Source organism: Lepisosteus platostomus, chromosome 6 (assembly GCF_059453375.1).
Source record: "Lepisosteus platostomus isolate fLepPlt1 chromosome 6, fLepPlt1.hap1, whole genome shotgun sequence".
NCBI classification, from domain to species: domain Eukaryota; kingdom Metazoa; phylum Chordata; class Actinopteri; order Semionotiformes; family Lepisosteidae; genus Lepisosteus; species Lepisosteus platostomus.
The window spans coordinates 17,542,448-17,569,832 of record NC_142616.1 but is presented as its reverse complement, the minus strand read 5'-3'; the positions used below and the strand labels follow the sequence as shown (position 1 = coordinate 17,569,832).

The 27,385-nt window shown below is 40.2% G+C and overlaps 1 protein-coding gene and 2 long non-coding RNA genes across 6 annotated transcripts in view; 2 read left to right on the top strand and 1 right to left on the bottom strand.

Moving 5' to 3' along the window:
* Positions 1-2,216: 2,216 nt before the first annotated feature.
* LOC148661153 (uncharacterized) lies at positions 2,217-6,930 on the top strand. Of its 4 annotated transcripts, none has more exons than XR_015939457.1 (6): positions 2,217-2,235; positions 2,595-2,682; positions 4,641-4,694; positions 5,160-5,270; positions 6,058-6,088; positions 6,445-6,930. It is a non-coding gene; the product is annotated as an uncharacterized LOC148661153 (long non-coding RNA). The 4 variants fall into 4 exon arrangements; XR_015939454.1 differs by having other exon boundaries at positions 2,221-2,235; positions 2,590-2,682; XR_015939455.1 differs by lacking the exon at positions 2,217-2,235 and adding an exon at positions 2,250-2,268.
* On the bottom strand, positions 6,776-24,072 carry LOC148661152 (uncharacterized). The gene is made up of 3 exons (XR_015939458.1): positions 23,908-24,072; positions 13,612-13,773; positions 6,776-12,776 (listed from the first exon to the last, which is right to left on the bottom strand). It is a non-coding gene; the product is annotated as an uncharacterized LOC148661152 (long non-coding RNA).
* The window catches only part of vstm4a (V-set and transmembrane domain containing 4a), a 17,058-nt gene continuing 4,327 nt past the window's right edge, over positions 14,655-27,385 (top strand). The window contains exons 1-5 of the mRNA XM_088634492.1: positions 14,655-15,242; positions 17,169-17,564; positions 23,765-23,818; positions 26,202-26,309; positions 26,636-26,669. Of these exons, the coding sequence (XP_088490618.1) occupies positions 15,191-15,242; positions 17,169-17,564; positions 23,765-23,818; positions 26,202-26,309; positions 26,636-26,669 (644 nt within the window). The 5' untranslated portion in view covers positions 14,655-15,190. The remainder of the gene's footprint in view (positions 15,243-17,168; positions 17,565-23,764; positions 23,819-26,201; positions 26,310-26,635; positions 26,670-27,385) is intronic.

Below are 27,385 nucleotides of genomic sequence, written 5' to 3'. Positions count from 1 at the left end.
AACTCAATGTTCAAACTCTGCCTGAAATATATGATATACTTGCTTGAAATGTCAGGGTAAACAGTCATGTCTGCTGTCCTGTGTGTTGCAGTTAGGAGTTTCCTAAAACAAAGGACAAAACATTAGTCCTGTTTACATGCTGTTAAGTGTTTTACTAACAGTTTTATTTAAGAACATGTTATCAAGTGATATGGTAAATTGATAGCAGGAGCATGTTGCTAGAAAGACTCTTAGGCACAAACAATCACACACAAACATCAGAGCCCAAGAAATTCAAGAATCTGGAAATGGCTGCTGGGACTAAACAAGCCTGATCATTTTACCAACACAAATGTTGTCATGTTGCTGTCAAACCTTTCTTCACAGTTTCTTGCCAGTGAGAGAGGAACACGGATATATTTCAGGCAACAAAACATGAGCCGATGAACAAAGCAAAGTACTGTATGTGCAATCGTCCAATGATTTAAATAAATAACTAAAAGTAGCTATTGTTGTCTCACAATTGGCACTTCATTGCTAAACATAGTTAAATGTGTCTAAGTGCCGTCGAAAGTTTCCACTTGCTGTCACAATAGAGCTTTAGAAACAGAAACAGTGTTTGGATTCTTCATGATCACACCCCTGCCTATCTCTCATGCCACACTTGTGAATCAAAGTCGGTCCAGTCTGGCGCAGTGCCACCAGGGCACTGCAAACAGCCCAGCTATGTTGCCACCATGTCATTGTCAGAGCGTGCAGTCAGACACAAACTCAGGACAAGACAATCTCTCATGATGAAGCTGCTCACATTTAAGAGCAGACCTTCTGATAACATGGGGACCTGTACAAGTATCTTTATTCTTTAAGCCCACGCCTTGGATAATGTAATATCATTGCCAAGGTGTCAGAGCCTGTTTCTGGGTGAAATTGAAATTGAAGTTCCACAGCCATCCCAATGAGAGGACTAAGTCTTTACTAGCAAGCAGTCCCAGCCTCAAAAGAGTACACCAGGGCACTGCAAACAGCCCAGCTATGTTGTCACCGTGTCATTGTCAGAGCGCGCCCCCCTCTCAACTCCAGACGCCGCGCCTGAAATAGCCATGAGGCAGGACAAGTAAGCCTTTGCTGGGAGGGGCCTGACAATGCAGCGTTGTGAGCAGTGATAAAATGAAGGTTTGAGGGGTCAAACGGACAATGACAGCTATCAATCAGACAAACTCTGACAGTTATGAAGCTGGTACCATATTTAAGGACAAGTGGTGCTTATGAGCTACCGGACTACAGCACCAAGGAAAAGGGAATATGAAGTGTTTCTAACATGTATTCAAGCTAGGAGTCCAAGTAGTGGACACCATGTAGTGTCCATTGCTTGCCTTGCCATCTCTCTATATGCTTTTATTAGGATTTCACTGTACCCTTCCTTGTTCCCTATTTCAAACCACAGTAAAACTCGACCAGGGAGACTATCAGTCTCTTTTCAATAAGGATGGCAATAGTATTGCATAGAAATGTCTGATCTTTGCACCGTTTCATTGGGACAGATAATCCCACTTGACTTGTGACACCGGCCTGTTTGGGGAACAGGCGGTGTTCAGGTGGGAGGCCTCCAGCTGAGTAGCAGCTACAATGAAAAGGGCAGGTAGGCAGAGATGTGAACACAACTATCAAAGCAACAGCAAGACGGACTGCAGCAAGGCAGGATGGCCCGTGCGTCTGAGGGCTTGCATTCCAACGCCACTCTTCACAGGATCAACAGATCAACAGGAGAAGCAGTTTAACAGCCTCTCCCCGCTCTTCATGAGCTGCTGCGTTAAAGAGACCTGGAGCACCTGCAGACGCACGGGCCCTCCCAGAGCAAGACTGGACGTCAGAAATACTGGAGTCAGGTTAGCTGTGTGTGTGGCAGTCAGAGTAGCTAAACTACTGACAGGTTTGAATGATGGCAGTCAGACACACACTCGGGACAAGACAATCTCTCATGACGAAACTGCTCTAATTTAAGAGCAGACTGTCGGAAAACATGAGGACCTGTACAAGTCTGAGCAAATAGTATCTTTATTCTCTATGCCCACACCTTGAATAATGTAACATCATTGCCAACATGTCAGAGCCTGTTTCTGGGTGAGAAATTGAAGTTCCACAGAGGTCCTAATGAGAGGACTAAATCTTTACTAGCAAGCAGTCCTGAAAAGAGTGCTCTGCAGCCAGTACCTCCTGCCCAGTGTCTTAGAGGGATTGTAACTGCAGCAGTGAGAAGTGAGAAGAGGACTAGTTACTAATTGACATATGGTTTGACCAATATTATGATTACGTCAGCTTACATAATACACAATTTGAAAAAAAAACTTTAGGATAAGAATCTTTTTAAATGTCAGGATAACATTACACCTGACACTGAAAAGACTGACTGCGTGAGAGATGATGAATTTGATTTCTCAAGAAACTTGAATGTAGTTTTGCATTAAGGTGTCCACTGTCCTTGTGAACAATAATGATATCAGTGTCAAGTCTTATTTACAGTTTCTCTTTCAAGAAGGAACAGACACAGGATGTGGCTGTGTTTCTCTAAACGGGCTAACATGTGACCTGTTTTTTTTTCCTTCTTGTAAGAACAGCAAAAATAATGTGCCAAGAATTCAGAAGAAACCAAAATGGTTCAGTCTCTTAGAGTGTTTTCTGCTTTTACTGTGGTCCTGCTGACAGGTACGTATGTTCCTTTAATTAACTTCTTAGTTGCTTCTGCATATGTGCATTGTGAAGTAGTCGTGTGTACAAGTGTTCTAAAACAAACTGAGAAGTTGTTTTCTTGAGCTCAGAAAGCAAACGTGCAGTATTTCTTCCTCAGTGATTTCTGGGGGTTGTATGATTTCAAACACTCAGTGGGAGGGTGGAGACCTAACTAGAACTAGAAAGAGAGTGTTAAAATGTGACAGCTTTTAAATTATTTTTATAGTTTTACATTTTACATGTTTGATCTCTGTTTTCTGTCATAAAACGTTATGATTCCTTTCTGAAAGCTACTAGAAACTATACTGTAAATAGATGGTGGTTTTGTGTTTTTGGATTTAACTTCACTTTTTACACTGTTTATTTTTTATTAATGCATACTGATGCAAACATAATCACTCCATTAATAGATGACTTTCAGTGTGATTCAGCTCACTAATAAGCTTCCAGACTGGTTTTGTCATTGTGCAGGAGTAGTCACCTTGTGGAATGAGGAATAATAGTGGAAATTGTTGCTGAAAGCGTTTGTGCTCCCTGTCGTGTTGTCATGCTGTGAACTAAACACCACTATGTGCTGATTTGATAGCATCTGGTATCCCGATATGACAAACTGAGAGCGAGGAGTCTGGAAGACATTGACCCACAACCGTGTCTGTGTCTCGTGCAGGGAGGAAAGGCAGTGCTTCTGGTGACCACTCTCTCAGGAGTAGCGCTGCATCAAAAGAATATGCTTGTGAAAGGTGTTCAGTAACACTGGCTCTTTACAAATAATACATCCAGATGAGGGTCTTTTTGGTAACAGGCTGAGCAGGGCAGACCAGACCTGCCTTTCCACAGCAACTACTGTGGGACTTCCAGGTGCTCGCAGTTTTAATCCCTCCAGCACGTCCTGGATCTATCCCAGGTCTCGTCCCAGTGGGCCGCGCAAACATTTATTAAACAACTGTGGCACTCTAAAAGCATTAGTTATGTCTTAGGTTGTGTCAAAACATCTTTAATTCTGACTAAATTAAGATCTATGGCTTAGAGGTCTCAAAACCACCGAGGGGCTCAGTTGGCTTTGCAATACAAAGTCTCAAAGATATCAATGCCATCTGCTCGTACTACTGCTAAGGAGTTTAAAGGGTTTAATAAGGGTTAACTTGAAAGTACCTCCCTTCTGTTGAGAAATTAAGACTTAAAGATGAAAAATCATAGATTAAAGATCCCACGGCACTGTTCTGCTCTGCTTTTCTCCAATCCGCCTCTCGAAAGTTCACCCTTAATCCAGCTAGTGAATCAATTTCTCACTCCTCCAACTGGTCGAATGTTCAGTGGGGCTGCTGGTGCAGAGTAGCTGATGTGTGCCACCTAGCAATTCAGTCAAGTCTTGCACGAAGTGGGTCCTCTTCAATGTCTAAATTCTATTCTAACACTTTAGAATCCTCTGCAATTAATGGTGATATACAAATGTAAAGAATTAGGGCTAAAAATGTATTGGGCTCTTAAAAAAGTGTCCATTGTAATGGGATTAATGTTTCTCAAAACGATAGTTCTTTGAGAGCTGGTTGCCGCAAATGTTAAAGTTGTTTTTCTTTGCTTTGAAGATGCTATTTGTAGATAAGCCTTTCTTTTTTTAAAAAAAAAGTATGTCATACCAACTGTTGCAGTCTTCCTGTAATGTAATAGCGTCGGCCCGATGAGGTGAGATAAGCAGTGCTTGTTTTTAGACTGATAGTTAAATCAGAAGCATCTTTTGCTTTTTGTGCTGCACTTCATGAAGTCTTCTTTCCAGATATTGGCTCTGTTGCAACCTGAACTGAAATGGACATCATTCTCTCGTTAAAAGTGGAATAACAGCTGTAGCTTATTAGTGTTAATGCACCTCTCCTGTAAAAGTTAGACATAATTTTCAAGAAGTAGTAGAATACAATCCATGTAACTTTATTTTGCAGATGTTTTGGTAGTAGAAGTCCATGCAAATGGATCAAAGAGCCCTGACGAACCAGGTAAAGCAAATTCATATCAAGACAGCACAGCCCTGTCCATGTAGTGTAATGGGAACAATTACATGGTCAAAACATTAATCGTACTTGACGATTTTATATGAGACACAAGGCTGTTTTTTTTACTTAATGGTAACTGTAGACCTGTTATTGATTAATTTTACTTTAATACAAGTGCATGGTAGCATTATTGAACTTCCCTGGATAGCTGTGATGAGAGGGTTTTGTATTGATTTATCCTGAACTTCCCTTTGATGTGTAGTCTAATTCTATGACAAAGTACTGGCAAACGTTTTATTTATTTCTATTTGCAATTCAAAAAGGTTGAAAATTGGTGGGTTTTTGGGTATTTTGTTTGTAGCTAAGCCAATTATTTTGCCATCCCTGAATATTCACATTAACCTCGTATCAAAATCTAAAACATGCAACAGTACACTTGTTATTGTCTTCTCTTCTTCTGCTTTACAGAGATCAAGTATGCGGTCATTGGAGCTGGAATAGGTGCATTTTTAGCTTTGTGCTTCGTTGTAATAAAACTGTACATGATTAAGAAACACATGCTGGATAATGATCTCTCAGGTAAGAGATGGCTGAGGGATACAATTGATATTTATGTTTTAACTTAAAGAAGCGTGCCTGTATTACTGAAAGTGTTTTAGCTTTAAGTATGTCTCAGTAACAGCCTGTTCATGCTGTTACTGTGATAGAAATCATAAGATCCCTGCAACCTAATGTTTACATTGAAATGGTGTGATAAGAGAGCTAAATTTGAGTATGTTGGATTAGAATAAAATAGAAAACTAAACTGTAAAAAGGTCAGGATTGGACTTGCACTAGTAGCAGACAGGAAAGTGTAGTAAAACAGACTTATGCAGTGTTTGTGAACCTTTTACAGATTTGCAATAGCAAAGTAATGGCACTGCAGTCTTTCACTGCAGATGTGTCCTGCACTACTGTATATCCACCTCATTGTACATGTGTCAGTAGTGGGATATTTGATGTAACTCAATTGATATATTAAATCTGTTGGGCTGATGTTAATTCTGTCAAATCTGGAATCGCCTATTGATTATTATTTTGTCTTAACTCTGCCACTCCTGTGTTAGCAAATACTGAGGAACTGTACATGCACTCCTTCAACACCTCTGCCTGTCAAAAACAGCTTGGCATTTGACCCACTGCAAACTCCTCAGTGCTTTGGGAATGAGTACTGATGGGAGCATCTGAACGCTCCTCAGGGAGGAAACTATATTCGTTACTTGATTTCCTCATATACTTGAAAGTACAGAGATGAAAAGAAACTTGTGACTTATTTTTAAATGACAGTGCTCTGCATATTAATCAAGATGCATCCTTTCTGTTGTAGATTACGATTCTGGGAAAAGACCATCATTAAGGTACGTTGCACCAGAATACAAATAAAAAAAATACATTTTCATTTACAGAAACCAGTGAATTTTAAACAGAGCAGCTCAGCTCAGAAATGGATTAACAAAATATCAACAATCATCTGGAAAATAAAAAATACTGAAATCTAAAGCAATAACAAAATCTTTCGTACTGTTTTCAAATGAATTCTAACACACTCTATGCTCGATGCAATGATTTTACCTTCTGCTCCTCAACAAAAAAACCTCAAAACATCTAAACCTGAGCATTTTGCTATGCTTCAAAAGAAAAGCAGACCTTGAAAAAATTTTAGCCGAGGATGTGTGGGACACATTTACTAACATCAGAATGAATTTTGTTTCAGAAATGAATGAACTGAAGGCGCAACTCAAGAGGCCAGAACATTTATCTGCAGGAATGACATCAGCGCAGAGAAAGGGCTTTTGTAAAAAAGAAAATCTTTTTTGTATTTTATTTACCTTTGTTTATCTGTTTTTGTGTTATTTTGCTAGGTAATACTTTAGATTTTAACAGAAAAACACAACTAGACAGTTTATTTTTAAGAGAAGGAGAATGACAGTTTGCATTGACTTGTAGTTTTAATATATTTTTTCAACTGAAAAGTGTTAATTAATTTAGAAAAATAAACTGTAAAAAGGTCAGGATTGACCTAGTAGCAGACAGGAAAGTTATGCAGTGTTTGTGAACCTTTTACAGATTTGCAATAGCAAAGTAATGGCACTGCAGTCTTTCACTGCAGATGTGTCCTGCACTATATCCCCTTCTCATTGTACTGTACATGTGTCAGTAGTGGGATATTCGATGTAACTCAATAAACAAAATCCAAATACTTGCTTCTGTACTGAGTTGAGAACACTATTGCACAATGATAAAACCCTTGTTTAGATAATAAAATACCATTTCATGGAATGATGATTATATTCTGATGATGATTTATTAATTTATCAATAATTCGTATCTGGCTCAAGACTTTCGACAACATAGTTTCTCCAATCCTCTTGTGAAGCAGCAAGGATAGCAGTCCAAATCTCTTAATGCACCTGAAGTTCTGCAGATTAACCACCTCTGGCTGCGCAGGAGCACAGTGAATAAGTTAGCTGAATTGGGCCGTTTTCTGCTACACAAATGATCCCTGAAATATTTGCCTGAAGCCTGAGGAAGGCTCTACAGCCGAAATGTTGCGTTTCTTTTCTTCTCTTTTCAGCCTGGAATAAACCTTTACTTGTTCCTTTGCACCTACAGTATGCATGCTGACGCAGCTACCTACTTGAACTATCTGAAATATTTGGCCCACCTCAGCAAGAGAAGCCCACATTCATACTGCTACATTACACTGAAAAGCCATGAACTCACCACCTGGCAGTGTGCCATTAGCTCAGTGGCACAGTCCGTTATTAAAGTGATCCACACCTCCCTCAACAGCAATACTGTGAGCATCACCAATGCCTCAATCAATGAATCAATGAAGAAAACCTACAGCACTGTAAGCTGTAGTCTTACAGTCTACAGAAGAAATCCACTCTGTCACAATATCCGGTAAGAAGAAAGTTCCTAAACCAGCAGCAAATCCTGATCCAGTAGGCTGAGTTGCCACACCATGAAGATGGAGATTGACCAACATTGACAGACATGGAAGTTGAAAGAGGAGAGTGTGTAGATAGAACGAGCAGTGGGAAAACTCACTTTCTCCTATGCCTCCTGCTTAAATGTTCCTGTCAGTAAAGCTTTTTGTAATTGAATTACATGAATGACCCTCTTTGGCATTCTTCTGTTTTATACAGTATAATGATTAACTAAACAGACAGCTTTCTAGGAATGATCAGATAGTGTTGAGTTTAAAGCACATTCCATTGGCTGGTAAATCTCTTAAAACAAGCTGTTCCATTCCGGCGGCAACTTTTCATGGTACTGAATGACAGAAATGGGGGTGTGAATATTGCACTGGAGTTTAGGATCAAAGGAATTGCGAAAGTTGCTTTTGGCACATCTAGCTCTTTGAAATGCTTTGGACATGAGACTGAGGGGCTCTTTGCTGCAAATTGTCCTGAAAAGGAAACATGGAACCCAGACAAGCAAGGGAGGGAGAATCAACTGGGGTACGTCAGAGGGAGAGGGGAGATCGAACAGCTACATCCCTCCACTAGCTGAGAAGCAGTGGCAGATATTGGTTCAAATAGTGAGGAAAGCAGAGAACTGGAAGAGTCGGGTGCTGGTTCTAGGACTACAAAAACTGAAAGAAGGTGGTTGGCATATTCTTAACGTCGGTGAGGTAGATATAAGACCCTTTCATTAAATTCAGACAATGGGTGAAAACACTGCATTTCAATTTATTATTGTGTATGCTCCCACTGAAAGTGGAGGAAAAAGTAATGCCTACACAAGATTCCTTTACAAGACATTTTATAGTAGTGTAAGCCTGAGGAAGTGTTGATGTTATGTGGGGATTTTAATTGTCCAGTTAATCACTGCACTCATAAACTTCATTTAGATCACTGCCCACAATATATCAGTAAGGTTGGAAGGATTATAAAACGTTTTCAGCTAGTCACTGAGGAAAATCACATAGGATGATGATTTTGTAGCTTTTCTTTCGATTGTGTTACGTTTGCAATCTGAATCGCAACCTGAATCTGTTTTAGTCTTCCAGCAGGAAGCTGCTGTCTGTCCTGGGGGGAGTGAAGGGCAGCTGGTGGAACCAGATGTTTCCTTGGTAACCCTAAAGCCCCATGGCCTAGGAGCTTTAAGTGCTAGTGGATCGGGGAGCACATCATGGAGTCTCCTGATGCCAGACATTTCCACTTTGGCTCTTTGCTCCAGTTTATGTTTAGCCCTCTCTTAAATAGTTAAACGCATTCAAGTTCAGCTGGGGGTGTGTTAAACTTTTTTTAAACACCACATGCTGCAGTGTCCCAAAGAGCTTCACTGAGTCCATGAGACATTCGGCGGCAAAGGTCCAAGAGGTCTAACAAGCTGGGAACTCCAGCCCAACAGACAGAGTGATTGGGAGGCTGAACTCAGAGAGGGGGAGATGATGTGTTGGCAGGGACAGACTCGGACAGTGGTTTGAACATTCTGGTCAAGAAGCAAGAGCACCACCTTCTGGTCCACCAGCATTTCTTGCAGCAACATGGTGTCTCCCATCCCAGTACTAATCAGGCCCTGCCTTGCTGAACTTCTGAGACCTGACAAGATCAGCCTGCAAGTTAACAAAGCACAAGAGCGTTTGGGGACCTAATATTTAAGTCTGACAATGTAATAAGCTTCTTGTTTGAATGGTATTAGTTGATGTTCTTCTTGAGCTCTATCTATCTAACTTTATGCTACTTATGTAAGTCTTTCAAATTTAATATTGAAGAAAGTGATCAAATCTATGGATCTATTTTTCCACAGAGCTGAGCTGACACTATTTTAAAATTAACGTTGTGTTTCTAATCCAACTTGTATTTGTATATCCTGTGAATATGGGATACTAATGCACCCATTAGTGCTGACATGTATGATTGATAAAATCATCAAGTGTATTGCAAAAAAAAAATACTTCTGTGTCACTTAGCAGTTTTGATTTCAAACTCTTCATACATTTTTAAAAAGATGAGTAATCAATCGATATGTTTAGTTACAGATGGACTTCTAGCAGTCAAAATGGATCAATATCCTGAATTTCCTGATGTCCATTTCCTTAGAAATCTATCTTTATATAGGCTGAGCCTTTCTAGATCAGCTTTGTAAAGAAAACAGGAAATCTATTTTTCTCCATTACACTCTGTGCCATTGAAACCACAGAATATCTTTATCTGCTTCACAAAATGATAACATCAGTCACATAGTTTTTCTATACCCAGTAATACTGCCTGTTTTATTTGATATAAAGACAGTATACCAGTGGGATTACATACAAATCCATTAGTGTAACTACTTTTTACTTTAAAAAAACCCCCGGAATATTTCAGATGAGTGGAGGATGTGAGTGAGACATACATACAGCAATCATTAAAAGCAGTGTCTGACCCTCCTGAACTATTTCTACACTTCAGTAAACAGACACTCCTGGGTCTATAAATCAAAAAGTCTTCAAACCCAGTCCTTCTGTACATGGACAAAGGTCAGCGGAAGAAGAAGAAGTATGTCTGTTACCTTTATTATCTTCTGAAAGTTTCAGCAGCTCATTATTAACATTTAAATAATTAATTTCACTCTGTCCAGTAAAACCATAAACCTCCTATACCGAAGGTGCCCAGGACAGATACTGTTGACAGGCTACAGTGTTGCCATAATAGCTTGACCTTATCAAATCTCCTAAGCTAGAGGCTATAAAGCATTGGGCCTGGTCAGTACTGGGATGGGAAGCCTCTAAGAAAAAACATATTGCTTCTGTCAATGGTGTTGGTGGACCAGTAGGTGATGCTGTTTCCTCTGGAGCAGAATTTCGAATGGTGACCAGATACACTGTGCTGTACGAGGAGATGAAGTGTTATATTTACTTCTTGGCCACCAAAAAACACTCTGGTCTCTGGTTTCTCCTTAATTCAATTGCTAAAAAGTAATTGTTCTATTTTTATTATTAATTACTATAAATAAATGGAGTACAGGTAAATTATTTTAAGGAGCAACAACAGTAATGAGCACACAGAGTAGATAATAGGGTGTATTTAGAAATCTATAAAAGATTTATTCTTAAACTATAAGGGCTTGGCATTCAGGGCAGTTTGAGTACAGATAAGGGGTTGGTTCAGATTGGGATAATGTACTATAGTTGAGTGATGTACTGTAGCATGGGGATTTGTACTAGGACCACTGCTATTCCTATTTGGCATCTAAGATCTAAATTCTGGTTTAGTTAGAAAACTACCAAACGTGGAAGGCTTGCAGATGATGCCGCCTAAGAGGATTAACAAACACTGTAGAAGCATCAAATGTATTTCAAAAATATTTTTATCAAATTCATAACTGGGAAAACACCTGGCAAATTATATTAAAGTTGTAAAAGTGCATTTAAAACTGAGAGCAAGAAGTGTATCCTTACCCTAAGGGTAGTGGGTGTCTGGAATTAGATGCCCAGTCTTGAGGTTGGAGCTGTTACTTTGTCTTTCTTCAAGAAACAATGAAAAGTAATTGGATCAATTAGCTACCACCTATCAATGAGGCCAGATGGGCTGAAACCTCCTTTCATTTGTATCCTCTCTTATATGATGGTTTAGTTCAGAAAGCTACATTACAGGTATAAATACATACTTAGTACTTTTATTTCCCAGGTTTGTGAGTGAATTTTCCTCTCTCTGTCTGTGAGGTTTCCAATGAAGAAATCAGAAAAGGCTTGCCTTTCTTTGAAATGCAGCTGTCCTAATCAAGCAAACGCTTTTTGAAACCTGCCCTCTTTTCCAGAAGCCAATCAAGTTAAACAGCGCTGTGTTATGAATACACACGGGGGATAGAATGAAGATGAACCATTCTACTCACTGCGCCTTGCAAATTAAACCTGACACAAGTGCTGGAACTCCATCACCGATAAACCTGACTGGTATTTCAGATTGAGCTATATTTAGACTTATATATCCAAGGTGAAAGGCAGAAGAGGCAATCTGAAGCATAAACCCTGCAGTACGTTCATGCCTGATCCTTGAGCAAACCAGGACTGGTAAGCATCAAGCCTTTTGTGCATCCAACAGCACAATTAGAAACAAATTGACTGAGAATAATTTGTCTAATGGCAGAGCCAATAAACAAGTAAACTGAGAAAGTGATTTAATGTATCAGCACTGGCTGTTGCCTTACAAATGGCCCAAGTGCCTTTTATGAGTGCTTAGTAGACCAAGGGGGATGGACGTCTACAACAGAAACAAAAACACGTTTCTTTTGATTTCCCCAGGTTATCAACCTCACAATATACTGTACAGACTGAATTATTTTCAGAACCTGGCTCCTGCTCCGCTACAGGTCCTGCCTCTGGAAATGACCTTTGGAACTGGCCACAAGCACTGCTGATGAGCACTGAAAGCAAGGAATGAGCGGAGGCCATCAGGTCACTCAGTCCGCTGTCAGGGGGCAGAGGGCGAGACAACAGCTGTCTGAGGGCTGCTGGGATTGTGTGTGGGATTGCCTGGAAACATCTCTTTCCTCAGAGCAGCTGCCTGATTTCCCACAATTGTTTTCCTGCTGATCAATTTATCAGCTATTACTTAATCATCGGTATGGAGTGAAAAAGAAGAAACTTTGCCCCGGGACTGGGAGATGCTGTATTTGAGATCAGCAAGAATACATTATGCATTCAACAAAAAACATTTAATGACTGGTTAATGCTTAAAAAATTACTACTTGTTAGAACTCAGTATACGGCAAGAATTGTGAGCTCAAAAGTTGCTCTCAGACATTACAGTCCATGTGTAACTTAATTTGTAACTCATTTACAGATAAATTTTAGTGTCAAATGAGAGATGCAATACATTTTAACAGTGTCATAAAAATATAGGCAGGAATTAAAAACAGTGAAGCTGCCAAAGGGAAATTCAACTAGGGTATTCCGACCGTCCCTTTCTGCTCACACAGAGCTCAGTCCATCCACCAGGTGGCAGTGTCCTTTCCTTCCCTACTTGTGGAGCTTTTGTTAGGGTATCAGCTGAAACAGGGGACCAGAACTGCAGCTGCACACACCCCATGGTCAGTCTCAGCAGCAGCGAACTGGAAAAACACACATGAAATAAACACTGAGCCAAACACAGAAACAGGTCTGAGTACAGGTAGTCACCAGTTAAGATACCATTCATTTATGCCTCAATCTATGTTGAGGCATAAATGTAGTTTGTTAAACTGTTTTATAAGATCATTACAAACAAATGATAAAAGGGTTTTATCATTGTCAGGAGACGTGTTACAGCACTGGCTCTTAAAGGTTAAAAATGTCATCATAAAATGTGTGGGAAAACAACAAGAAAAGTGGAATGTACTGTAATAAAAGTTTGAATAGATTCATAATGATGTACAAATCAAACATTATTCATTCAGATTTCTGGAGGCAAAGGAAAAGGAAAACAGGTAAGTACATGTCTAAAGTTCTTTCAAATCTTGGAAAGACATTTGCATACAACAGGGATATTCTTGCTTTCTTTGTTAGACTTGTAAGTCATCTATTTTTTCAAACTCTTTCCCTGAACAGAACATGTGTTTTTTATTAATTGTTCATTACTCTAAAGCATTTAACCCCCAAATCCCTGAGTGAAATTTATCAGGCTGAATGATTTTTTTCTCAAGAAATGGTTTTTGATTTAGTTTATTTTTTGGAGAAATATGAATCAGAGATTTATTATGGAAGGGTGTAATCTACAGCAATTGACACAGATCAAAGAACACTGTGCAGTTTGTTTTATTTTAAACACATGGTCAGTTTCTCTGTTACCACTGTTTCCACTGATGGAAGACATTGGGGACAAAAAGGATGACTATAGCAGAATTAGGGTACAGTTTTTAGCTTAGCTATTTTTATTACTAATGCTTTCCAATGTCATAAAAGGCTTACTGAGACAATGAAGTAAAAATACGATTCCACCGTTTTTCAGCACATCCAGCGATTTAGGTATCGATATTCCACTGTGAGGAGGCTCTGACACAATTCAGAGGGAGGAGTTATCCAAGGGGCAACTGCACAGGAGGAGATGGAGTGGAGGAGGGATACATGGGACTAAAACACAGAAAGAGGTGTTTGCATGAGATGAATACAGAATATAGCAAAAGTCAGTAATGATTATGATTTAAAGCAGCTGGGTGAGATTATTATCATTAACCCTCCCAGACTTGAATCTGCAGTACAGTGCTCAGGAGTCACATCCCATTACTAGTGCATGTGTATTCAGTATTGACCTGGGGCTTTACCTTAGATAAGATACAGCTCACCCTGGAGAGACTTCCTGTTGGGCTGCATGTCTTGATGAAACAAATATACACCGGAAGCAATGGTGAAAGATTTCTGTGTGTCAATATGAACGATATGAGGTAAAAGTCATTTTTTTGCCTGATGAATGAGGATTTGATTCTGTGGCGCAAGAGGATCTGATATAATCATTTGTAAAATAGGTTGCGAGCCTATATATGAAAAACATTAATGTTTTTGGTTAATCATTGCCTAACATATTTTGAAACACAGTAGATTCTAAATTCTTACCAACAGCCTTAGACAGCATTCGTGCATAAATTGTGTTAAAACGTGAGAACAATGTTTGATCCTGAGCTGTAATGATGTGTCTTACGTCTTACTTAGCATGAGGAAATTTTCTTGACAGCAGCATGAGGAAATGTTCTTGAGAGAACAAAACATCAGTTACGTGGCTGACAGGCAGAGCTGTTGAAAGTCAGGACCATGCACTAGGACCAAAAGGGTTAAAAATGTTTTTCAATTTTAATCCTAAACTGTAATCATTTTTTTTTTATAATATTGTGCAATCTGCACCCCTGCCAAGGCCCCGACTCCTAGGAAAGAACAACTAACTCAGCACATTATGCACACCAATAAAAGATCAAGTTTCCAACCACAGAGCAGGGTGGAAGACAGAGCTGCCTTGTGGGGCAGACCAACTCTGCTGTCAAGCCCCACAACTGTTCAAAAGACCCAACAGCAACAGTTTGCCTCAGACAGGGGCAGCTGCATGCAAACAGACACGTGACCGAGGGGGAGACAGACACTCAGTGAAATCCATATTTTCCTTTACTCGTTGGAAGGAGTTTCAGGAGAATACTATTAATCCTGAAATCAGGTTATGTCCATTTTCCCAAAGACGAGTTTTTGTAAGCACACAAGGAAACACTGTTAGATAACGTTACAGGAGACAGTAAGTAATCCTCCCCTGTGATCAGCTAACACAATGAATACAAAGACCCAGTGGTCGCGTTTCATGTAGGTCCAGATGGAAATTTGTGCTGGTTCCAACTGCAGCACAGGAAATGACATTTCCTACATTTGCAGGAGAGGAGTGATTAGAAAGGGAGGGTGTTTCTAACTGAGAACAGAACAAGTACTGTTTCATATTACACACACACCAAATTACTGGGACTCCTTTCGCGAAGACGTTTAGCTGAGTTTATGGAGCCTGTGTGTCTGAAAAATGAAAATCTCTTCAGTGGTCATAGTTCTCCTGACTAGAGCTTTAATTGGAGGTAAGTGTGCTTTTCTAAGCTTTTAACGAAATTATAAAATAGACAACTCTTTGAGGTAACTTGATCTGCCTGCTGGAGTCAGGATGCAGCTGTCATAGATGTGAAAAGCACAAATATGTTACAGGGTAGTGTTAAAAAAATAGTCTTGTTCTTAGAAAGGCTCAAAAGCAGGGAATATTAAAGAGAAGAGAGGATGAAGTGCATCTACTGTACAGTATATTACAAATGTGAGCACATCAAGACATGCATTCAATTTTACTTTGACATGCTTTTGAAACCTGCATGAAGAAACTCAGAAGATGTGCCTTTTAGCTAGACAAGTTCTTACCTAATGTGATGCAGATGTTCTTTTCACTTTTTTTAACTTAAAAGCATTCAGCAAAGATGCAATGTTTTAAGTTTTCAAGAAAATACCTGTATCAACATGAAATTCCTGAAAATACTTTGCTGTGTTACTGTGCAGTTCAGACACCATCTAAGAATTAGCTATACCTCAGGTAGAATGGGACTGTTCACATTGTTTCACCATAAGTGTGTCAAGAGCCCGAATAATCAAGTCCCATTTAATGTAAAATCACTGCAGTCTCTGCTTGGCTCCTTACTTTCATCCATCAATTTCTAATCCACACATTTCACATTTTTATCTACGCATCTTGTTCTGCACTGCTGTGCTTCTTTTCACTGAGCATCCTTACTCCCTTTTCTTTACTATTTCATATTTTCATAAACCTTTTTTGAGAATATGGAGAAATTTGGGTATTTTGTCTCTTGTCCTTTGTCAAATTAGAGAGGTAATTCTGTGCTTGAGGAGCTATTAGCCTGTGATGTGGCTGTTGCATGGAAAACCCTTTCTAGATTGGCTCAGGGCAAACATCACAAACAGAGAAGAAAGCAAACAAGACAAATACTTAAACAGATGTTTCCAATCTTGAGTTTGTTTTTTAGCTTCAGAAAACTTCACAAATTCCTTCCACCTGTAGTCTCTCTCCTGCTGAACATTATTTTAGTGTACATTCATGTTTGAAATTAATCAGACTGTCTCAAGGATAAAGTCCTGTTCAGCACATGAATATAGCATTATATGCTGTTGAGAGACATTTGTGCTTAATTACCAGTTTAAAAACTGGGAGCAGGTTAGATATTTTTATTTTATTAGGGACAAAATATTAAGTGTCTGCAATCTTTGTCTTTTGTTGTTGCAGAATGACAAATTTGTTGTCATGTGTAGGTAAGTGTGTTTCCATGAAAATGGGTTTAGGGATTTTGAATCTGGAAGATTCTACACATTATTGTCTCTTTCTGAAAACTGCGCCTGTTCCTTTGTCAGTCTTTTTCTTGTCTTTTCTTCAGTTTAGGAATAGTTACAGTATTAACAACAAGCTCACATGCACAATAGAACAGTACTTTGAAACTTTGTCATTTATTTGCTACAGACATGTATGATGTTTACAGCTTTAAAAAGAGGACTGTGGTCTTGTTTACTGTCCTTCATTTTTTCTCAGTGAGTCAGACACTTTGTCTCTTCATCACAGGGCCTCTTAGCATTGTTTCTTAGCATCATTAATTTATTTCCATCCCCATGTGACAAGACTCACAAAATAAACTATATTTAATTAAACTATAAACTTTAATATAGTAACTTCATATATACTGTAGTCAAAGTCTCTTAATTTCTTTGATAACGATAAAAATTAGTTTAGTTACAATTAGTTTAGTAATGTAAGAAATAATTTTAAAAGCTTTCTTTAAATAATCCATGACTTTAATATCTATGATAAGGCTCCTTCTAGGCAGTGCAGACTGCTTGAGAATGTTCATAGCCTGATTAATGTTTTTTAAAGAGTCACTATAGAACAGTCTACAGCATAGCCTGACAACAACTATCCGGTCTGTGTGTCACTTTGTTTCCCTCATTTTCCTTTCCAGAAGTGTGTGGGGCCCTGAATGTCACTGTGTCTCCTGGACCCATCACTGTCTCGATGGAGGGCGAGAACGTCACTCTCTCCTGCCATGTCTCTCAGAGGAAAAAGTCTAACAGCCATCTGGTCATCCGCTGGGTGTTCTCTCTGGTGTCGGGCGAAGAGCACCTGATTGTCAAAATGAACATGAGGAGGGTGCAAGTGTACGGAAACGACACAAGACGCTTCAATCAGCAGAAGCAGATGCTTGTAGAAGAGACGGCGGGAACAATCTACAATCTGGTCCTTTTGAACATTTCACAAGAAGACAAAGGCCACTACATGTGTAAAGTCCAGGAAATACGGAGACACCGGAATAGATGGAGAGCCTCGTCAAATGGCACAGCAGCCACAGAATTAAGAGGTGAGGTCAAATCGAAGGACCAGAAAACAGCTCCACCCGTTCACCGGCTTAGTCCAGCTCCACGTTCCCCACACACAGACACCAGCCGAGTGCAGCTTGCTAACAGCTTGTCACTTATACATCAGGCATTGAACGTTATACAAAGGTGCCCCTTTCTCTCCCTCTCCAAATAATATCGTGCAGAAAAGAAAATAGGGGAAAGAAGTAATCAGAAGTCCATCTCTGGATCAGAAACGGGCTGTGCTTTTAGACTAAGTCAACAGTCACAAGGCCATAATCCCATGACACACTTCTTTTAGAGGCCAGCGGTGTGTGAGGGGCTTGATTGGGGAAGGTGTCGGGCTCTGTGCTCGACTCCACAGGTGCTTCCTTTGGTAACTTCCGATCAAATTGGACCCTAAACACAGCTGTCCAGATCTGAATTTCCTCACTTCCGGGTTTCTTTAGGAACGGCACTGGCTCGTAATTCCTTCCTCGAACTACGCAGAACACATTATAAAAGGCAGGGCAGCCACTGCTAATTAGGAGGGGGGGGTCAGGCAGCAAGAAAAAGAACAGCAGAAATCGTCAGTACATGTTTCGACAGCCTGCGTAAGCAAATGGAATCAATCTGCTCTGTTGGAACTGCAATATGCAGTCCTACAGTATTCAAGACTGTGTAATCTTGATCATCAAAACTGCTCACCGAATTCTTTCTAGTAATCTGCTTGGACTTTTTTACATCAACAAAGAAGGTGATTGCAGTGTCGATATTGCTGAGATAGCACATGAGACGGAAAGTCCTTTGTTTGTTTCACAGTGGGAGATGAAACTGAATTGTAACATTTCAGCTTTTGCTTCCATGCACCATAATATATTATTACCACTATGAATTTGTCTGCTGCCAATACAAACAGCTATTGGGTCTGAAAATGTGTAGAATTTGGACATGCTGAGATGATAACAGAAGGAACTTTGGCATGGGTATTCCAGTAAAATATTGACATTGGCTGCACAGTAAGAGTTCCTCCCTATTTGTACAGTGTTGTGCGTAATGCACAGCCACACGCACTGCTACAAGAACAAAGGAGTAGAGAGTAACAGCCAGTCCTGTCTCATGAGGACCACAGAAAAAGGTGAGATAAAATGCTGTCTGCCTGTCAGGGTCATGGCCAGCTTTGTAAAAACCGTTAAATTTATTTAGTTAAAGGAAAATAGACATTGTTAATACTGCAGTTAAATAAGTTTCATCCTTTAAATGTTTAATGTGACCTACAGGGCAGGCAAGAGGGATTTAGAAAAAGTAAGTCTTGCTAAGCTAACCTGCTAGAGTTCTTTCAACAAGGACCTCTAGTAAAGGATAGAGATATCCTTTGTTTATGATATAATAAGGTTCAGTATATTTATTGTCATAAACAATTTAAGAAAGTTCTCATAAAAGATTCTTGGAATACTTCATTCTCAGTGCTGATATCATTCAAAGTATGCATTTTAGTAACCGGATGGTTAACAGATACAAAACATAATACACAGATAAGAGAACAGAACTGCATAATAAACAGAAAACAGAAATCATTGATAGCGGGTTTATGCTCATATGGTAGTGATGTAATTTGTGGAGTACCACAGGTATCTGTGTTAGAGCCAGTGCTATTCTTAGTTTCTATCAATGATCTAGATTCTGGTAGAGTTAGCCAAACTAGTCAAATTTTCAGATTATACCAAATTAAGAAGATTGGTAAACATTGTAGAAACAGCAAAGCAAATATAATAAGATTTAGTCCAAATTCAATACTGGAGAAACCATTGACAGGTGGCACGTCATGTAGAAAAGTGCAGAATGCAGGTAGCAGAAACAAATGCAAGATGAGAAACACTGAGCATGAAGAATTTACTAACAGATAAGGTGTTGACAGTGACACATTTAATGGAGTTTGTAATGAATGTTTGGGAACAACGTCAACAGCCAAGTTCAATCAGACTCAGTTGTCGGTACTTCACCATCACTCCCGACATCATTTCTCTCCTAAAACATTATAAATACTGCATGGAATCCCCCTCTCTCCCTTGCATATGTCTTTCAGCATTCTACTGTATCTCCACCCGCTCTCCACCTCCGCAGCTGCTCCTTGGTCACTCCTCACTCTGCTTGGGAGTCCCAGCCTCCTTGTCCTATGGCCAGGAGGTCAGCCCATAGTCAAGCGGGTTAAGCCAAATTTTGACTAAAACCATAATCTTTTCAGTATGCTTAATTCTTGGGTGTTATTCCTAGTGAACATCTTGTAGACAACAAGGGGAAGCAAAAAAAAAAGGTTAAATTAAGCTACTGTATATCTAAAAGTGTAAAATTGAAATCAAAATAACGTCATGATAAAGTTGTACAGGGTACTACAAAGACCACATTCAGAATATAATGTTCAGTTTTGGTCACCATGTTTCAGAAGCTTATTTCTGCTCTGGAGTGAGTCTAGAGTTGATGCTGAGGTAAGCTTAAAGGAATATCCTACACGGGGAAGGTGAAAGAACTGAACAGAGAAGACTACAAGGGGATCCGATTCAAGTACTGAAAATGTTCAAAAGCACTGAGAAAGGCAACAAAGGTAACAAGCTACTCAGTCATGTGGTTGAAGCCTGGTTTCTTTCAAGAAATGGCTGGATGAGGCTAATCTTAATCCATTAGCTACTAACTCCTGTACCAAATGGTGTAACAGGCTGAATGGCCTCCTCTCATTTGTGACCTTTGTTGTCTTCTTGAGACTCTGCAGTCCAGCCCTTGGAGTGAGATTTTGTTGCGTGCATCTGTGTATTTTGTTATATAGTTATCTTGCAGGCAAACCACACGTTAGTGCCAATAAAAAGTATTTCGTTGAGGTGTGTGTTAACACTTTTTCAAAGGAATTCTTCAGGCCTCACTCAGCTTCACCACAGAAAATGTGAATCAGATGTGGATTTGAAGGCAGGGTTTGAATCTGGAGTGCTAAATTTACTTTGGAGTCAGAAAAGCTGTTTTTCATTTTTCTGCAAAGATATTTATATAATAAGAAATGTGTGCATATAGAAATACCTTTATAAGTTTTCACAGTTTGTATTATTCTGGTTTATGACTGCAGTCTTCTTCAAATACAGGGACATATTTAATATATAGAAATTGATATACTGTAAGATACTTTAAATAGTAAGAAGAGTTACATTCGGAGGAGGTCATTCGTCCTATCTAGGCCGACTGTTTTCTAGTAGATAATTGATCTGAAGATCTCATTCAATCATTTCTTGAAAGAACCCAGGGCATTGTTATCAACAACACACCATGTGGCTTGTTCCATACTCCCAGAACTCTTGGTGCAAAAATTCAGCTTGTTTCATACAAACGTTTTTAAACAAATATGGAATCAACCATAAATTTCCCTTTCATACCCTCAAGTCACCACAAGTTGGAGTTGCTAGTCATCAGCCAGCTCTTTATGAAATTTTCCCCTGGAGCACCCACTTCTGAGAGCTCTCTCCCATTTCAGCTGCTGCATGTCACAGAGTCCTGAGCAGGAAAGACACTGGAGCGGTGCGGTTCTCAATGGCATCAGTGCACGCTCACGCCTGCTCTCCTAATGTGATCCCAGCACCTGTCTGACTCCTATACATCACCTCTCGGAGAATCCCAGTCACACTCCGCCAAGGGCATAGCTAATACTAGGGCATTAAGATTAGTTTGTCGAAGAGCGTGCAGTTATCAACACTTCCTTCCCGATTCCTTATCACAGTAAAGCGAGCAACAGTGAGCAGAACCAGCCTTGTTCAAACTCTTGTATCTTTCAGCAATCAGTTAACAGCACTGAGCTTTTCACGAAACAAGGGTGAGAATCCATCTTTGCCAAGGGCTGAGCGAAAATCAATGGGACACCAACAGCTACAAGGTGGACTTTGTCAAATCGTGCTTTGCCATCTGGAACCTGTTGCCATGGGATTTAATAAACGACCTGACGTGAAAATGATCCAGAGCTCTCGGCTACAGGCATGAGGTTATGTATGGCTTTTGGAAACAAGAACAAATGCATCACACAAATCAGGTGCAGAGGCAGGCATGAAAAATTGTTCTTGGACAGACAGAAAAAAATGAGCGTATTTCCCATTTCAGCACAGAGAAACTGAATTATTTTTAAAACATATGTTCTAGAATGGGCAGTATTTAGCATTGCCGCCTCACCAAGCTGGTGTCAATTCTTTCCCTGGGGTGTAATTGACACAAGGTTTGTTCTCATTGCATTCGTGAGGGTTTTTTCTGGGTGCTCCAGTTTCTTTCCACAGCCCCAAAATTTACTGGTAGATTAATCAGCTTCTGGGACTATCGGCCCTGGTGTGAGTTTGCGTCTGTGTGTGCCCTGTGTCCTGTCCAGGGTGTAGCCTGCCTTGCGCCTGTGGCTTACCAGGAATTGGATGAAGGATAGGAAGTGAATGGATAGATATCGTAATAAATACACCCTGAATCTGAATCTCCTTAGAACTGCAGTTGACTTTGGGGTGGCTCAGGACAGAGAGGAGCCACAGTTCGTTAGAGCTACTGGTTAGATATCCAGGAAACATCACTCTGGACTTATTTACCCTAGTGTCAGATAGAAAAAACATTGTTACAAAAACATAAGTACTCTAAAAATGAAGTCTTTTCTCTCTTGAAAGGCTCAGAGCTGGGTTTTGGTCTGATACCTGCATTATATATGCCATGTTTAGTTGCTACCTGTATATACATTATACAGGTGCTCGCAGATTTAAGTAAATCTGACTTTACCTAGAAAGTATACAGTAGAAAGATCCTGTATATTTCTTTTAGTCGTAGCTGAAACGTGTTCAAGCGGTGTGAAAAGCAATCCGACACTACGATTTAAGATATGTGAAGTTCTGTGTTAGGTTTTTTAGCAATGCTCTTTGCATGTGTTACAGTTGTAGTGGTCGTTCCATTTTTTTCCTTAAAAAGTGTGCTGGCTGGTGGAGAAGTAAGAACAGAATTGGAACCTCTGATGGGTTTATTGCCCTTAATAATGAACAGGTGCATTCTTGTCTTGGAGAGAGGATGAGAGAGGTATCACTCGCTGTCAGCCCGTGTAGAACCAGACAGGAGGAAGAGATCTACCTTCCTCTTTGTACAGTATAGAGGGTGATTGGGAAGAAGGTGAGCATTTCATCAGTCCTAGCAGTTCATCACTGGGGGTAGAACTTCAGTACTACAGTATACTGTAACAGTATTGTAATAGTGTAGCTGTGCATTATTACAACACTGTCATAATAATTACATGTATTATCATTAAATGTAAATGCAAACGTACTGTATAAAAGTTCATTGTGATTTACGTATATTTTGGTCTTGGGGAATCCATTGTGCATTATTGCTGAGCTTCAGCTATTGTCTGTGTAATTCCCTGAAGATTTACTGCTGCAGATTGTGATAAGATTGGTAAAATTGTTCAGAGGGTAATCCTTACATTACTCGAAGAGTGACTGTGTGTATATTTTTTAAAAAACATGATTGAATTAGCTCTCGAGTCAGAACACGTTTTGGCTCTTTGGGGACTTCGTTTAGATAAGACACACATTCTCTGCAAATGAGGCACACTATAAGGTTCTGCACATCATGAATAATAACCCTGAAATTCCTCATGACCTGTTCTGGAAGTCATTCAATGGAAACAGTCTTGCTCTCATCACTGTACAGTATATCACTCCCTTTGTCAAAGAGATTTATGAAAATACTTTTGTAGCAGCGGAGACTAAACATAGTCAAACGTGTGCGTCTCTGTCTTGTTTTTAATTTATGAAAAGTTAATGTGTTCAGCTCTCTGCAAGGCCCATGAAATGCTCTGCCTGTGAAGAACTGCAGCGCAAGACACTGTACAGTAGGTGCAGGGCTCTGACAGGGCCGCTGATAGAGACGAGTCAGTCAGAACAACTCTGAACTCCTAGGGGGGAAAGTAAAGACAGCCAGCAAGAGCCGGGGTGCCATAGGCACCACTGCTCCTCTCTTCGCATGTATTTCTGGACATCTCTGTGGGAGTATGAAAACCACAAGGGAATGAACCAGGAAGCAAGTTTTTTTAGAAATAAAAAGTATAATCTCAGCACAATGATTGCATAGTACTCCAACTCCAGCATAGTATGTCTTACGCACTTACAGAAACATGTAATCAAGCTGTTTTTAGCTCCTCGTAGCTGAAGATCACTTTCTAACTGTCTTGCAGTGCGTGTCTCACCCATTGTGCGGGGCAATGAAGGGATCTGGCGTCTTTTCGAAGGTACTGTTCATTTTTCCTCTTTTTGTCACTGACAGGTTCTGTTTGGGGTGTATATTTAAAGAACAAACAAAAACAAATCAGGTCCTTACCGTGGCCAGATCTTGGGGAATCCTTACAATTTGTTAGCTGTTTTTATCCATTATCCATTATGGCGTAATGCCTGGCTGAGCTTCAGCTGTTGTCGGCGTAATTCCCTGAGGATTTACAGTACTGCTGCAGCCTGCCTGCTCACACAGCTCAGGGATCGCTCTGACTGCTCCACTCACGGTCAGCTGTCCTCATTCACCCCACATGGCACAGTCCAGGGGGGGCAGAGCGTCCAGGGGTTTTGATGAATATCTTATTATATGCTTAAATAGAACGATTCATCATTCCACAGCTTATTTCAGGGACCTATGAAACCTGCTGGAATGTGTCTCCCCAGTCTTAAAGCTGTGAACCAATACTTGAACTGAACTCCTCTGTCACAGGTTTGAGAACATAAGTTTATACAGTATGTTCTCAGTGGTAGATTGCATGCTTGGCACATGTGTGGTCCTGAGTTCAATCCCTAGCACCTCAAGAAATTACCAAATGGTCTAAATGAGTTAGATGGCCTCCTTTCATTTATAACCTTTCATATGTTCATATCTTCATACAGTATGCACCTCTAGCCCATTTGGTAGTTTGTAGCTAATAAATCTGAGGATCCAGCTTTTTCTTGTAAGAGTTCAGGATATTGGCTTCAACCACATGGCTGCTCAGCTTGCTCCAGATTCCCACAGCCCTTCCCAGAACTCTCTGCTCTTTGCAAGCAGATGTCAAGGACACATCTGCACCTCTTCAGAGAGCACAGAATTGTTTTGTGTGGGATACGGATGGTGTGCTTGTGTCCAAATTGTGCAAAGCTTTTATTCGCTTACACAATACACACCTTTAATATAAAACCAAACATCAGACGTGTGCGTGTCTGTGAGTAATCGAGCACACACTCGGCAACTGGAACTGATTAGCTGCTAGGAACCAACAGAGCAAAGGGCTAATGACCTCATGGTCTCATCCACATCATTGCTTGTGCTCTTGTGTTTTAACTGCTGCCTGTGTGCTGAGAGTAAATTGCTCTGTCTGACCTTACCCCCCCACCCCACAAACCCCCTGAGCCTCATCACTGGCAGAGGCAAAGGCATGACAATCCTGTGGAAAACTACTCTGTAGACAAACTGCTGGGCCCAGAGGCAACACGGCGAGACCTGTAGAACAGGCCGCGCTGATAAGCATGTTTTCAAACCACCACAGTACTTTATTTAGTTAAATACATAGATAAAAAGAATGATACAAATATTTTTTGTCATTACTTTGCACCTATAGGTGGTTTTTCATTCCTTGGGAGCAATGAAGTAATAATGGCAAAACTGAAAATAGGGCTCATATATCCACCCCTTGTTCTTTCCTGGGGGAGAGAACCCAGGCAAAAAGTACTGTATGAGAAGTGGTATCAGGTAACTTGGACTCTGCCATCCAGTAAGGTACAGTACGTTCATGGGTCTGGACTGATCTAGCACAGCCCAGCACCTGGATTTAAGCGACTGGTCTCCTGCCTGGACTCGACCGAGCCAGCGTGTTTCGCCTTTCAATCTAAAATTAAACTGTAGCTCTTGCTCTCCCAATATAAAGAGAGAGTGTTCATGGTTTGCAAAAATGCTTCTAGGACAGCTAATGGGATTGTTCTATCCTCAGTTTTGAATTACTTTACTCTGCCTTGTGGAAAGACGTAGTGTCCTCTTAGGCACTAGGGGTGAGGTAACTTTGTCAGTTTGCAGGTTTGCTTTCAAAACTAAAAGGGCACAAACACTGCACATGATGTTAGTAATTGTCTGTGCTGTAACCCTTTGTCAGGCTTAAACATCTCTAGAAACACCAAAAGGGCATCAGACGTTACATATATTACAGTGTGTTGGAGCGGAGGGGCTCAGACCATACTCCCATGTACAGTACGTGACATATTCTTTCTGCAAAAGTTTTTGTCCAATTTCTCATTCCTCTGATGACAGGCACTAATAACGCTTAGGAGGTATAGTCGTTCTCAAATTAAAGTGAAATGCTAAAACTGAAATACTAAAAAAATTCAGGTTAAAAGGCAACACTCATGTGAACAAGTACTTCCAATGAATGGAATCATTTTCACCACTAGCATGAAATGTTGAAAAAGAAAACCAGATGGTCAGGTTTTGTTTTTCATGCTAATTCTTTTTTTTAGAAAAGTTGCTTTTTATAATTTCCTACATAGTATTTGTAACCAGTGCAGTGAAAATGTGTAATATCTGTGATTTGATTTTGCTGGGACATATTTCCCAACCATCTGAAGACGAAGAAATCTGAGCAGAGGCTCCTGTTGTGTTTTCAGATGTGTACCTGTGTGCGGTGCTCATCTGCTCTGTCGGGATAATGTGTGTGTTTGTGTTCACCGTCATCCTGATCTGCCAGTGTCTGCACAGGAAAAGCCGTTTAAAAGGTAAATTTCACCATTTTGAATTCTGGACCTGAAGCACATTCTGATAATGAAATGTAGGACTAAAATCCCCCCCTTTCAAAACCATGGGAGAACAATTGAAAAATAGGCGAAACACGAACGTTTTTGCGACAACCGTGGAAAGGTGACGTTTTTGTAACAGATTTATATGAACAGATACATTTAAACAGGGATTAAAACACCCCCACCAAAAATGAACGTGCAGTATCTGGGGGCTTGACACAGCCATTTTCAATCACACACCGAGCAATCCCAAAACATTGAGCAGACATTCACATTTCAATAATTTTTGTTTTATTCCTCCACAGCGAGCTATTATTTGGTCAAGAGTCCACAGAACAGGTAGGTCTCTTTTGATACTGTTAACATTGATGGGTTTTCTTAAACAAAAGGAAAGGGAACGTAAAAATGATTTGCAGCAGCTGTGGAGAGCATTTAATTAGTTTTTGGGAGGAGCCTGGCTAGCGACTTGCCAGACGGTGGGCCGCACAGAATCCCAGAATGGTTCCCATGGCAGCATCCTTCACTTCCTGCCCTATTAAAACAACCCGCACAAGATATAACAATGCATCTTGGAGACTCACTTCAGACTCTATTAAATGCCATGACAGCACTCTGTAAGGTTAACAACTCACATGTGGCACCTCCTGCAATTTCCCTGCCGGCCTGAAACCTTGCTTTCTGGAATACACCTGTATCTACAGGAGAGGGGGAAAAAAATAGATCTTTTAATAAATTGTATTCTTCAGAGCAGTGCCCATAGATGATATTGCATCCTGGTAGACTCCAAGGCATGGTTTGTATCCTCGAGGACAGACACCGTTTATCTGATTAGCCAAACCACTATTGGCTGCTTAATAAGAAGAATTTGCAAATACAACAATACACATGTAGGGCAAATTACATCGAATCAGCATAAACATGTGCCCGAGCTAGATTCTATGAACTGCCGTTTACCCAAATGTACACATTTTCTTATTAGGCCAAGGTCAGACAGTCTCTGCCACGGAGCAGAACGGCGCTGTTCGCCTCTTCAGCTCTTTCGTTTCTCCTTGTAC